At 38.8% G+C, this 12,831-nt stretch overlaps 1 protein-coding gene across 12 annotated transcripts in view; it reads right to left on the bottom strand.

Annotated features, from left to right (window-relative positions):
• tenm4 (teneurin transmembrane protein 4) overlaps positions 1-12,831 on the bottom strand; it is a 146,430-nt gene that overhangs the window by 23,425 nt on the left and 110,174 nt on the right. For 8 of the 12 annotated variants that reach the window (XM_004560521.5, XM_004560523.5, XM_004560526.6 and 5 more), the window contains 4 exons: positions 8,888-9,137; positions 8,456-8,476; positions 4,756-4,988; positions 3,865-4,019 (listed from right to left, as the gene is read on the bottom strand). In XM_004560521.5, coding sequence (XP_004560578.1) covers positions 3,865-4,019; positions 4,756-4,988; positions 8,456-8,476; positions 8,888-9,137 — 659 coding nt within the window. The remainder of the gene's footprint in view (positions 1-3,864; positions 4,020-4,755; positions 4,989-8,455; positions 8,477-8,887; positions 9,138-12,831) is intronic. The other 4 variants (XM_004560522.5, XM_004560524.5, XM_004560527.5 and 1 more) reach the window with 1 other exon arrangement.

The following is a 12,831-nucleotide window of genomic DNA, read 5'->3' as shown; positions in this document are numbered from 1 at the left end:
GTACTTTTAAAAGGTGATACACAAAAACATGATTTGTAAGATTGCAGATGATAACAACAGTGGTGAAGAAGGGCAGTGTGAGAAGAAATCATACAAATGATAAGATTAACTGAAAAGAGCACACTGGGATGGTTCATGAGAACTGTGAACACTTAAGGACAAGGCTTCTGCATCCTTCACCCAAGTCGCTGTTTTTCCTTGCTTTGGGTTATTAATTTTGTAATGACAAGAGATTGCATGAGTCCTTGAAAAGAAACTGGAGCACACTTATCAAATGAAAGCCTACTCTGTCTCTGGCCTCCTAAATTATGACTTATTGTTCTGCTAACAATGCATCAGGCTTTTAACAAATTGGAATGATTGGCTTCATCCAATTTACTGGTCTCCCTCTCACTTATGATCCCAGTGGGATCTCTTAGAAACATAATATGAAGTGCAATATTTCAATAGAAGCCTTGGAGTTCCAACAAAGGAAACTGATTAAAACCTGGACCAAAATGCAAAGACAGACTCAGATTTAAGGTAAGATTTTACACAAAGGACCCTTTCTTTTGTTTGGTCACTTAGAGACAACTAGAAAGTAGAAACAGGAGGAAAGTTATCAAGGCTTAATAATTAGCAATAAAGAGCTAGAAATTGCATACATTTTTATTTCTGCAATATACTACTGATAAAACACCCAAGCATACAGCACTTAGGCATGAGCTAAAATGGCTGACTACCATATTAATATATTATTAAGTCAAGTAAGTAGACAGCTGAAAGACACAATGAAACATTTTGACTGTATTATGCACAGACACTATGCACCTTGGCCATGTAGTAGGCTTTCTCCAACTGTCTGGGATTAAACAGCACATTGGACAAATACATTGCAATAAAAAAAGCAGGTTTCTTAAAATTTCTAGGAATATAAAAACAGTTAGCCCTATAATTCCCTTTTTCTTTTAAAATGTGGATTGCACAGAACAAAATGCACAAAATAAAATTCAGACAGCTTTTAGACATTAGCTATATTGTGCCTTTTCCTTCCTTGTTATCTCCACATATCCCTAATGTTCTAATTTAAAAGTTAACATTGAAACAGTGACATTCTGTGGCAATAATGATCTGAATAATTCTAAACTTTTTGCTCTGTTCATATTCTTGAACTCACGTCCTTTTAAAAGTGGGGCACCCGCCCACCTGTAATTGAAAAACAGATTTGAGCATTACACACCTCACATCCTATAAACCTCCTATCATCTGCCACATAATGGAAGAGGTTTATATAACAGGATGTATCCTTTGGCTACATACGACAAACAGGAGACTAGTGGATACATGTCATCTCTCAGTAAGCAGAAAATGCATTTACTTGGATAATGAAGGGTAGACTTTCAATTTCTTAAAACCTATTTCTTGTCAACACTGCTGGTTAAATATTTCATGAGCCAAGTGTGGAGTGGCTCCTGGGAGCTGCCTGTAAGGAGGTTTTCACGCCACTCTGACTGATGAGGGGATATTTCCCGAGCTGCTGTCCCATATGCTGTAACCAGATCATACCCTCCCTTTTATACAGTGGGGATGCTGTCAGAAGCGCCTGCTAGACAAAGCCGCTAACAGGAAGAAAACCAAAACATGCTCAACAGCTGAGAAAGCGAGCCGCAGATTTGTACACAACATCAAACTATTTTAAATGAAATGGAAATTGTATTAAGAATTATAATGACATGTTCCATTAGTAATCGCTGCACTCTTTGCTAGTAACAGCATGATGCTTGCCTCAAGAAGAGTAATATGTCATTATTTGAAGTCCCTCTCAGATTTGAATTGAATGTCACAGTCATACTCTAGATAAAGCTTTCTGAAGCTGCTAACACCCCTGAAATATGTTTGAGTGATCTTGTTTTAAGACATGATTTTCCTGCATTTAAGCTCAGCGGGGAATGCAGCGAAATTTTCCAAGACTTTAAAGAAGAAAAATGGAAGGAAAATGGAAGATACTTCTAAGACAGGAACGACCCAAGGCCTTGGTAGAAAGAAAGAAAAAAACATATATGAGGTCAAAATATTGTCATTTTGCTTGATAATCAAAAGTTAAACGAAAGGTTACAGAGGTATACACTGAATTAAGAGAGAATTTAGCTGTAGCTTGCTCACTACACAGATAGCAAAGTAAGATAACAACGACCTCATCAGAGGAGAGAAAGAAATCTAATGTTATTTCTTGCCTTGGTGTGCCAGGTGTGGTAAAGCAAAAGTAATGACCACTGTGATGAGCCTTCTCCAGAGAAAGTCAGGTTCTAAGTGAGGGGTTGGGGAGTGTTTGAAGAAGGAAGCTCTGGATTAATTTTTAATGGATGCTTTTTACTGTCTGAGTGTCTCTGGCAATGCTTGTGTGATTTGTCATCATTGTAGAACTGCAGTCAGTCTGCCTGTGTCCTCGTGTTTGTGGAACTGGGATGGTGAGCATCCATAGGCACTTGTGTGTGCGACAAGGTAAAGGAGCAGCAAGCGGAGGTCAGGAGGGGGATGAAGTTCCCCCTAGGGCTGCAAATGGGCAGCTAGAGCCTTTGCTTCCTCCACTGAATACATCATTCACACACAGAAAACTCCCCACAGAAAGCAGAAGACCTGTATCCTGCATCCATACTCAACAAAATACACAAAGAGGAAAGAAACAAATGATTGCATGCATACTGAGCTGGGCTTGGACCTCAATCAAGTTCAATAACCAAGCCTCAAAATGCTCAATTCATGGAAGTAAAACTGAAACAGTTATGAATCATGTAGATGGCATATACAAATTAAAAAGATACATTTTGTAGGGGATTTTATTTACTACTGGGTAGGACTGTCAAGGAGGCAAAAACAGCTATGTATGCTAAAAGTCTGCCTTGTCACCTCCAAATGGGAAGTCAGTGAGCCACAGAGTGACCTCAGTGCAGTGTCCTTGCCTGGGGGATGTGTTCTGCGTAGTGTGTGTGTGTGTGTGTATGTATACATGTGTTCATGTGCGTCAGAGTGAAGATCTGTGCATGAAGTCAAAACCACTGAGGTTAAAGGTCATTCTTATCATTCCCCTAAAGCTGTAGGTCACTGGCACTCTGCATTTAGGAAATCGGCGCTACAAAAACCACAATGCTACTGTTTTCAGCATGGTCCTGTACTCCTTTAAAATGCTTAGTGCAGATACTTTGGAAGGCCCAAGCCTGGACTGAGCCCAATTAACTGCTCATTTTCAGTTTTTATTTGTATCTGCTTTTTAACTGTGAGGTGATTTTAGCTTTCACCAGGCTTGCACGGCTTTGATTGTGTGTTGCTTTCTCAAGTTCATAATCCTACAGCACCAGTGAAAACTATGCAATTGAATCTTAACAGATAATCCTTTGGTTAATAGAATTGACCTCTCAGGTCAGAAAGGCAAGTTTTGTAGAAAAAAAAAATAGGTGCAGTAAAAGTTTTCAGTGTGTTTCCCTGAAACTGTCTCTTGATTAACTACAAAGTCTACAATGTTTTCTTGTCCTATTTACATATTTTTTTCATCCTGCTGCAAAATGAATTTCCTCCTGTGGGTCAAAAAATATCTAAACTGACCTGAAGTATTTTATCATTTACGATGAATCATAGGACCAAAAATTTGCTGAAATAAACTGCACACAGGAAAAAAAGAAAATATTGAATCTTTTAGAAAGTCTTGTGGCTATAAACCATATCTAAACCAAGGCCTACAGTACTAGATGCAGGCTTGGAGAATCAAGCTGCAGAAATACCAGCTGATGTGGAGGTGTAAGCACCCTGAAAACAAGGGTCATTCAAGGAGACAGATGTAGGTTGAGAGAGGAAAGCACAGGTCAGTGCACAGTTCCAGAGAGGTCATACCTGAGAGATGTCCATCACAGCATCACAGCTGAGAGGTCGGGCAGAGGTCAGGTCATTGAATCCCAGAAGGGTGGAGATGATACCATTCTGATCAATCCTGCGAATCATGGTCCCATCCACAAAGAAGATTACGCCGTACTTATCCACGGTAATGCCTGCAGATAAAGTCACACAATGAGAAGAAGAGGGAAATATCCTTAAATTATTCTGTTTATCTGTTACTTAATGTGAGCACAGAGCCCCACCAAATCACAATTAAGGACAGTTCACTGCAATAAAATGAAAGACTAATCATGACAATGAAAATTAATGGTAGGATTGATTTTTTTTAATCAATAAAGAAGAACAATAGAAACATCAAAATAGATGAGGAGTATTGTAAGTATTGATTCAATTATGGGGAAAACTTCATCAATGTCTTTCTCTCTTGCTATCAGCCTCAAACAACAATGAAGCTTAGTAAGCCTAGCAAGTCTCTGTATTTTTCTACTTCTCTGAAGTCTGACAAATATCATTGAAAGAAATATGGACCTCATATTTTCAGTAATTACAGCAAACCGCTCTCTTTTTCAATGCAAAGCACGGCTATAGATATGCACATTTCACAGGGGCTCTTTCAGCAAATATGACTCATAATGGCATCACAGTAGAGGACAAAGAATAAGCATGTGATTGAATGACTAATGCTTCATGCCCATATGGAAGCAACACAAAAAAGATCCCGGAAACTCACAGAAAGACATGCTGTTAAAAATAACTAGCTAGTTAGCTGCACATTTGGGGTTACAGCTGAAGGCAAAAGCTTACTTCAGAAAAGGTTAGAAAAAAAAACAAAAACAAACTGACAACTGACTTGAAACTATATCAATTTTAATAACATCTATGCAATACCTCTGGGGTTAGTAAGGGTGGCCTCAACAGCCTTTCCTCCATCCCCGCAGCGAGCGTCATCATATGGGAGACACTGGTCACCAGTGCCTGCCACCAGCTCCAGATTCTTGGCCACATCTTTCACAACATTCAGCGATTTAACCTTGAACACTTTCCTGCTGCTGGTGTCTGAAAGGTACACGGCATTGTTCACTGGACTGGTGGCCAGGTAGTACTTATGTGCAGGGCTGTTGCTGATAGGAGGGAAAAGAGAGGAAGAGGCTCAAGTCAATAAAGCTGGAAGGGCTACAGCTCTTTCAATAAGAAACACTGTGTAATACAATTAAAATGGATTCAAAAGCCATTTAGAGAGTCAATTGGGCACAATTACAGTTTATACCCAGGACAAAGAAAACAGAATGAGATTAAACATGCTAAAATAAAAATGAGATTAAACATGACATAATAATGCGGCTTAGGACTCACGCAGTCAGCTTAGTAAGAAAAGCGTGTTTTGAAAAGGGAGTGAAATTACCAGTGTATCTACATCTATATGTCTGTGTCGACCTTTAAATACAGTGTGTGAGTGTGTGTGTAATAGTGCACATATTATTGAAGAAATAGTAATGTAGTAGAGAAATAAGGGTGGGGAGTGGTGCTAAAATTTATGACCCGAGAAATTCCTTTGATATAAGCTGAAATCGATACAAATAATTATGTTTTTTATTTTACTTTGGAACTTTTTAAAAATACAAACAAAAATGCATGACTGAACTAGGGATCCAAACACATTATGCATCCATCAGGCTGATATTCTAGCACAGAAAAATATCCTATTAAAATCCCAGCCAAGTCAACAATGCCATCCTTCACATCCATACAAACATATCCACAGGAGGTTGCCCAACCTGACAGACAAGACAACAGAACCAAATATAACCAATCCTGCTGCGGCAGGATGCATCCAACCTACTGATGTACTCCAGTCAGGATAGGTGACAGAAAACACAGATAGCTGTAGACAAATCCACAGCAGTGCAAATTAGGATGACAAAGAATAATATTTCCATTAAAATTACACTTCTGCTTACTATAAACATAAGCTCACGGTGATAAATCAAAGCATGGGAGATTGGAAGCAAGACCAATTACATTTTACTATGCACATGCCAGATGCTAGAAACTTCTTAAACCGTGTTATTTTAAAGTGATTTTACAGCCTTGGCTCTGCTTCCATAAATATGATTCATTACATAAATGTTACTGAGGTTAAAGGTCTTTTCTTTTCAAGTGCTGACTGACACACTTTATTTGTTAGTTCATGTCAGAAAATGTATGAAAAAAAAAATCAGACAAATCCAGAAAACTGAAAGTTAAATTAAAAGCTTACATCAAAATAAAAATAAATTATTAAAAAGTCACATTTTAACTGTCTGTTGACTAATTCTACTACTAATTTAGGAGAAAAACAAAACAAAGGAACACGTAACCAGCTTAGCAATGAGTTTGCTGCCACCTTAAAGATGACCAGATGTATAAGAGCAGGATACAGCACAGTTCTGCCAGACCTGATAAGCATTATGGAAAACCCTGTCAGCTGGACATCATTCAAAGTGGATTAAGACAGTATTTCAAATATAACCTTCAGGGTTCTTTTAGGGGTTTATGGTCAGTGTGACAGTGCCAAAGCGTACATTTTTAACACACAACGAGAAGAAAGACAAGTGGGTGTGTGGAATTGTCGTCTCCAGTACATAATTTTAGGTGACAATTGACCTTCAATGAATCAGTGATGACAGGGCTTTGCAGCAAACCTCAGGCACACATGTCACAAACTGCCCGCTGACCTAGTTGACTGATATGATGCACTTCAGTATACTCCAGGTACAATTGGCTGGCTTAGAGAAACGACTGCTGTCTGAGAGTAGGTCAATGGCAAATCTCAATGACTGGCTTTGCATTCTATCTGCCATGTGCAATCAGCTGATACCTTATCAGCTCCTAGGTGCATGTAAAACAGTGTTGGTCCCCCATAGTGTTTGAAACTATGAGGTGTTATTCTCTGACCTTGAGCTATGGCCATATACCCCATCTATATTCACTGACAACATCTAGTTTGTAGAAGATAATTGGATTTTGCAGCATGGCGTCGTGGAAATGGTTGGAGCGGATTGGGACATCCTTAGTAGGGGGTCAATGAACACTGCAGTAACATCACCCACCTCCCACTCCTATCGCTAACTCACACATGAACAGGAGGCAGCCGCCCATTTTATACAGACACATGCTGTGTTTTCCTGGGCAAATCTCCTTTTCAATATGCAAATGTGTTTGGTGTGCTGAGGGACGGGGCTCTGATGTGTCTTGTTCTAGCAAAGAAATCTATGCGATGTCTAAGTTAATGTACAGAAGCATAATAAAAGTAATATTTCTGTTATGCAGAAGACAGATACAGAAAAAAGCAAGAAAGAGAGATTCTGAGTGTTTTGTTAGTATGTTCATCCTCTTGGAAACAGAGGCCAGTGACCAGCATCACAAGGCTTTTCATCCACAAGTTGACTAACTGTTCCCCAGCTAAAGTCATGACCCTGTGATAGAAAATCAATCAATAGCCCTTTGCCTGAGACACAGTATCTAAAGACAGCACACAGAGATTTCCCTTGCCACCACCTGCCATGGAAAATAAAGTCTCTGTATCTTAAGCCAGTGATAAAATCAACACTGAGTTGCCATTTTAGCAGAATCAGCTACTGTAGCTAGGCATGCACACCAAATGAGACATTATCTTCTGTTTAATCCTGCAATCATTTGCCTGTAACATGCACTACTGTTAACTTGTCTTTTATAATAGATGTTATATGAATAGGGATATATATGTATAGTACATATTCTCTTTACGATTATGAAATTACATTTAAGACTCTCCAACACTGTCAAAAACTGTCCCATACTGAAATGTTAATTTTTTTTTTGAGGTGCACTTTTGCCTTTATTGGTTGGTGGAGCACTGAAGATACACAGGAAAGTAGAAAAGGGGAAGGTATGTGGCAAATGGACAAGGGTCTGACTTGAACCTGGGCTTCTACACTCATATTGTTGCATGCTCACCCACCCAGCTGCCCACTTCTTTAACAACTCGAATGCTCCCAAATGATTTCATTTTAGAAGAACTAAGGAGAAAGCCTAGAAATTAAGCAAACTTAGAGTTAATAAACTGTGCTTTCATGTAAATTATCTGGTTTAATCCAAACAAATCTTTCAGAACAAATGAAAATGAACCACAGTTTGAATTGTTTCTTGAGTGAAAACATCTTTTGAATGTTTTCAGAACCAGGAAAAGGGAAAAAAGATCCAAGAAAAAATATAGGAAGAGGAAAGACCAAGATTGTAGGATATGGCCAGCATTTTCCAGGTGTTTTTGGAGAGAATGAGAGGGAGTGAGAAGATTTTTCCCGAAGATTAAAACAAATGCAGCTACAAAACGCAAACATTGTATAAAACGATAATCACTCAGCTCATTTAATTTTTACCATTCACTCTAATATTGACAGAATGGTACCTGCTGTACTTACATCAGCTGATATAGACAGCTGTTGACAGGTTTGGCAGGTGTAAAAAGACCAATATCTCGAACTTTATTAAGATAAATATATATATTTTTATTAATTTGGTGACTGGGCTGTACCCTTTTTTAAAAATTAGCAAATACTGTGTGGCTTACCTATGCCTGAAGTCTTTATTTCTGTGAAGGTTTACCAAAAGAAGCAGAAATGAGAAAGGAAGAGAAAGGAAAGAAAGTGTTAGTTGATAGTAGATGGAATTAAAAAGTAGTAGGCATTCTTAATCAAAAGGGAAGCATGAATAAACAATATTTCAATTTTTTTTTTTTTAATCGACTCAACCTTCTCCTTGGGAGCATTAGGAAATTAATCTTTCCTTAACATTTTCTGTTAAGACCTTATTACATCCTCTACGTCCCTTATGAGATCCAAACTCCAGCTGATACAGGTGAATCAGAGAGGCAGAACCATCAATCCTTTGCCTTTAGGGCATTTCTGTCTATCTCGATCGACCTCTGTGGTTTATGACCTGTATACAAGCCCATCTGAGCTCATGGTCCTGAGCGAAAGTAAGTAGGCTACTCTTCCGTTACCTGAGCTCCAGGACGCTGGTGACATTCCCTGTGGTGAAAATCCTCCTCACATAGTTGAAGTCACCCACGTACAGACTTCCATCTGAGCCACAAGCCAGAGCAACAGGGGCCATCAGCTTGTTTCCGTCAGCAAGGCCATTACAGCTAGGGCAGGAGATGCTGCGCCTCCGCCCATTCCCCATCACGCTGCCGATTACAGGAGGCTGCTGGGAGATGAAGACGTTCTCTCCGTTGCCCATGTGAAGAATACCTGATGAGGGTACAGAAGAGAAACAGCTTATTTAGGTTAAGGAGAACAAGGGGGGTGAGCACAAAGCAGCATGGCCAGCTGTTAGTGGAAAACATTTTACAATTTTGGTTAGAGGTTAAGTTAAACCAGCTTTTTTTCCAATTGTCATTGAAAGCAGTGTTTCCAAAAAAAAAAAAAACTAGGGGAGTGTATTGAAACTTTTTTTTCCAGCTATAACAAACTGCCTGATTTAATTAAATTTACATGTTTGAAAGAACCCTGAGAAATGATGTGTACAAACCCATCCCACCCGAACATGCTAGTCTGTGTCAACAGCTACAAAGCTAAAAATATATATATATATCTTGTCATTATACTTTTGATACATCTCAATTTAACTTGCATTATTTCTATACAGTGCTTAACAAATTTATTAGACCACCTTTGTACTCACCCATGAAGTAAAGTTTTATTTTAATAAAAAACATGTCAAGACACACTCCAAAACACCTCCAGTAATCTGCAGATGAACAGAGAATCTATAGAGAATAGATTTCCAATCTGGCGTTGAGCAGCACAGAAGTTCATATAAATAATTTTGAAAATTCCATGTCATAAAATTTAATTGATCAATTAAGGTCCTCGAGCGGCTTGATGTGAGTGCAATGAAGTTCAGAACAAGTGGATTAAAATGGGATTCGTACTGAATGCTTTCATATTTCTGCTTGATGGATAAGCAGTTTGCTTATGCTAACGTGATACCAATGGGAATTTGGTGAGCTGAGCCTGTTCCACTGCTCTAACTTTTTGCGTTCCTGTCTCAATAGTGGTTCAAGGTAGCTTAATGCAGTTTAAAAGCTATATTGGATGAAGGATTTAAGGGAAAGTGTAAGTCAATACACAGATAAGCATTTGATGTGATTTTAAATAGGACTGTGTGTGTACCTCTATTAACTAGAGCCATGAAAATTGCACTGAGTGCCTGGGATTGCAATAGGAGGTCGTCTTGGTGGATGAAAACACGGGCACAATTTCACAGCAAAATAGGAACCAAGAAACCCTTGGCACAAGCATAATCTCTTGGAGCGAGAAAATTATCACACAGGCACAATCACGAAAAAGAAATCCAAACAAGAAAACCCAAAAGAAAACGAATATATATATTTGTTGTTGTTTTTTTTACCTGTTTTTCTATCTTCACCAGCTTTGCGGCAAACAAAATTAAATCAATAAAAATATAGCAGATGTGCAAGCATTCACATATGTACTTGCATGCACACTTTTTTTTAACATTAGTGTTGCCAATCTGCTCTTGGAAAATTGTCAAATATGTAAATGTAAAGATGTTGCTGCTGCCCAATCAATGTAATCATATTTGAAATTCAGCATCTGCATGCCTGTCTTAGTTTTGCTGCATCTGATGGTACTTAGTGACCTGAGATCTTTGAGCAGCACAACATTTGGTCTATCAGAAGAGATCAGCCAAGCATCCCCTTCCTGGGACGTGATTTAATCTTAGGGACTGCTGCTGCTGGGAGTAGCAGGCTGATAGCAATTAAATTAGGGATGATTCTAAAAATGCTGGGCATGAACAAGACATGAAGGTGCCAAAAGAGGGGGTGACTGGAGGAACTGGCAGTGCTGGTGGTGAGGGCAGTTCTCGCCTTCGTCTGGACTCCACTTTCAGGCTCAGCAGGTTTAGCGTGACAGATCAAAATGCCACCTTCGTGAGCACTTTTCAAGTATGCTTCATCTCCTCTGATGAGTCCTCCCAGACACAAACAGACACTGAAGCCTAGCTAGTGACAGGTGATGCACAAAGTTATTTCTACTACTGCCTTTTAGGAGTTATTTGATGGCAATAAGAAAATTGACCTCCCTCACCTAAAAACGGATGGAGGGAATAAAAAGTGAGATCTATCAAGGGCTACATGACACTGCTGAATGGAATAAAGCCTAAAAATGCTACAGGCAGGGAGGACAGTTTTATGTTACATTAAAAGCATCGTCTAAAGCACGTGGTGGAACCAGTGGCACTTCTTCTTATCTACTCTTTTCGGCACATTCAGGATGACGCGCAAAATATAAAAAGGACAGGCAAACCTAAAATATACACTTTTGTACAAAATGTACTATTTTTAAATGGGGTCCTGATAGCAACATTTTTGCCAATGTGACCCTATGCTTTTACTACCATCACAAGACTTAGATGTCTTGTTTTGTTTTGTTTTTTAACAGCAGCTAAGTGAAAAGAACAAAAATCCAAGACATATTTTTCTGTCATTTCTGTTCGCCTTGCTTCTGTCTTCTGCTCTGTTCATTGTGTTGGGAGTTTCACCATGTGGAGGCTCTCCCACACAGACATATACCAAGTGACAGCAGAAAACAAAAGAAGAAGAGGATATTGTTATTTGTGGACATATGTATATTTTAGAATATACATTTTAGTACTCCAGCTGTCTGAATATCATTAAACATTAAAATCTTAACAGCCTTCGAAGGACGCACTTGCATTGCTATGCTATTAATATATTATTTGTGGCATAAACTGTTTATATCAGCAATAATCATTTATCGCAGTTATATCTGGGGCAATATATCATCCAACTAAATCAGTATTCTAAGAGGCCTGTGTACAGTATGGGTGAACCAAATACAAAAAAATTAACACAGCCTGTCATGGATGCAGGTTCAAGGACCCAGAGGAGAATCGGGATGCAGACTGTTTAAACAGAAGGTGTGCCAGTTGCAGAGTTCAAAAACAGAGTCCAAAAATAAGAAGCCAAGAAAATCCAAACAAACCCAGGAGACCATGGAGGGGGGAGAAAAAAAACACTAGAGGAGCTTAACAGACACTGCAACAAAGACTGAGGGGGAAGGCTGGATTAATTGTACACATGGAGGTGATTCGGGAAGTGGAGACAGCTGGGGCGAACTCGACACAGGTGTAGACAATCAAGGCGAAGTAAAACTAAGCACAAAGCACAGGAGACTAACTTCCAAAGTAAAACAGGAACTAACTCAGAGAAAAGTACAACAAAATAACACACTCCATAAACTTGACAAGAACTTAAAGGTTTAAAATACAAGAGCGCAAAAAGTTTGAACCCTCAAGTGAATAAACAAGGACAAACTATACAATCAAATCAAACAGAAAACACCTGAAGCTGAATAAGAGCTTAGAACTCCAAACAATATAATAAAACTTGACACACAAGGAGTTAGCAGAGGTTAAGTAACGCAGAATGCGAGGAACCAAAATACAAATAACCCTAACCTGCTTTCAAAAGAAACAAGATTAAGAGATTGAGATTAATGCACAAACCCCCACAATGAACCAATAGATCGTGATCCAGGTACATCTTCTTAAAATTAAGATATGTTGTGGGATAAAGTTATATTTTGAAGGCTAATTGGGTACCAATATGTTTAAACATCTGAATTCAATATCAATACTGTAAACTGTATGATTAATGCAATGGTAATGATGATGATTATTAACAATAGCAGTAAAAAAATTTCCCTGATCTCCACAAATACTTTAATAAAGAAGCTGTTGAAAGGGTGCTGGCATAGCTCACTGGCTTAGCAGGCGACCGATATGCCAAAGGCAAGTGCAGGCCGTTTCCTTTATGTAGTTCTTTTCACCTTCATCTACTGTACTCTGTTTTTGTCCAAGGGCTACAGTACGTTACTGTCCAAAATAAAGATGAAA

Source organism: Maylandia zebra, linkage group LG14 (assembly GCF_041146795.1).
Source record: "Maylandia zebra isolate NMK-2024a linkage group LG14, Mzebra_GT3a, whole genome shotgun sequence".
Lineage (NCBI taxonomy): Eukaryota > Metazoa > Chordata > Actinopteri > Cichliformes > Cichlidae > Maylandia > Maylandia zebra.
Note: the sequence above shows the minus strand (reverse complement) of the source record. Positions and strands in the feature narration are given on the sequence as shown.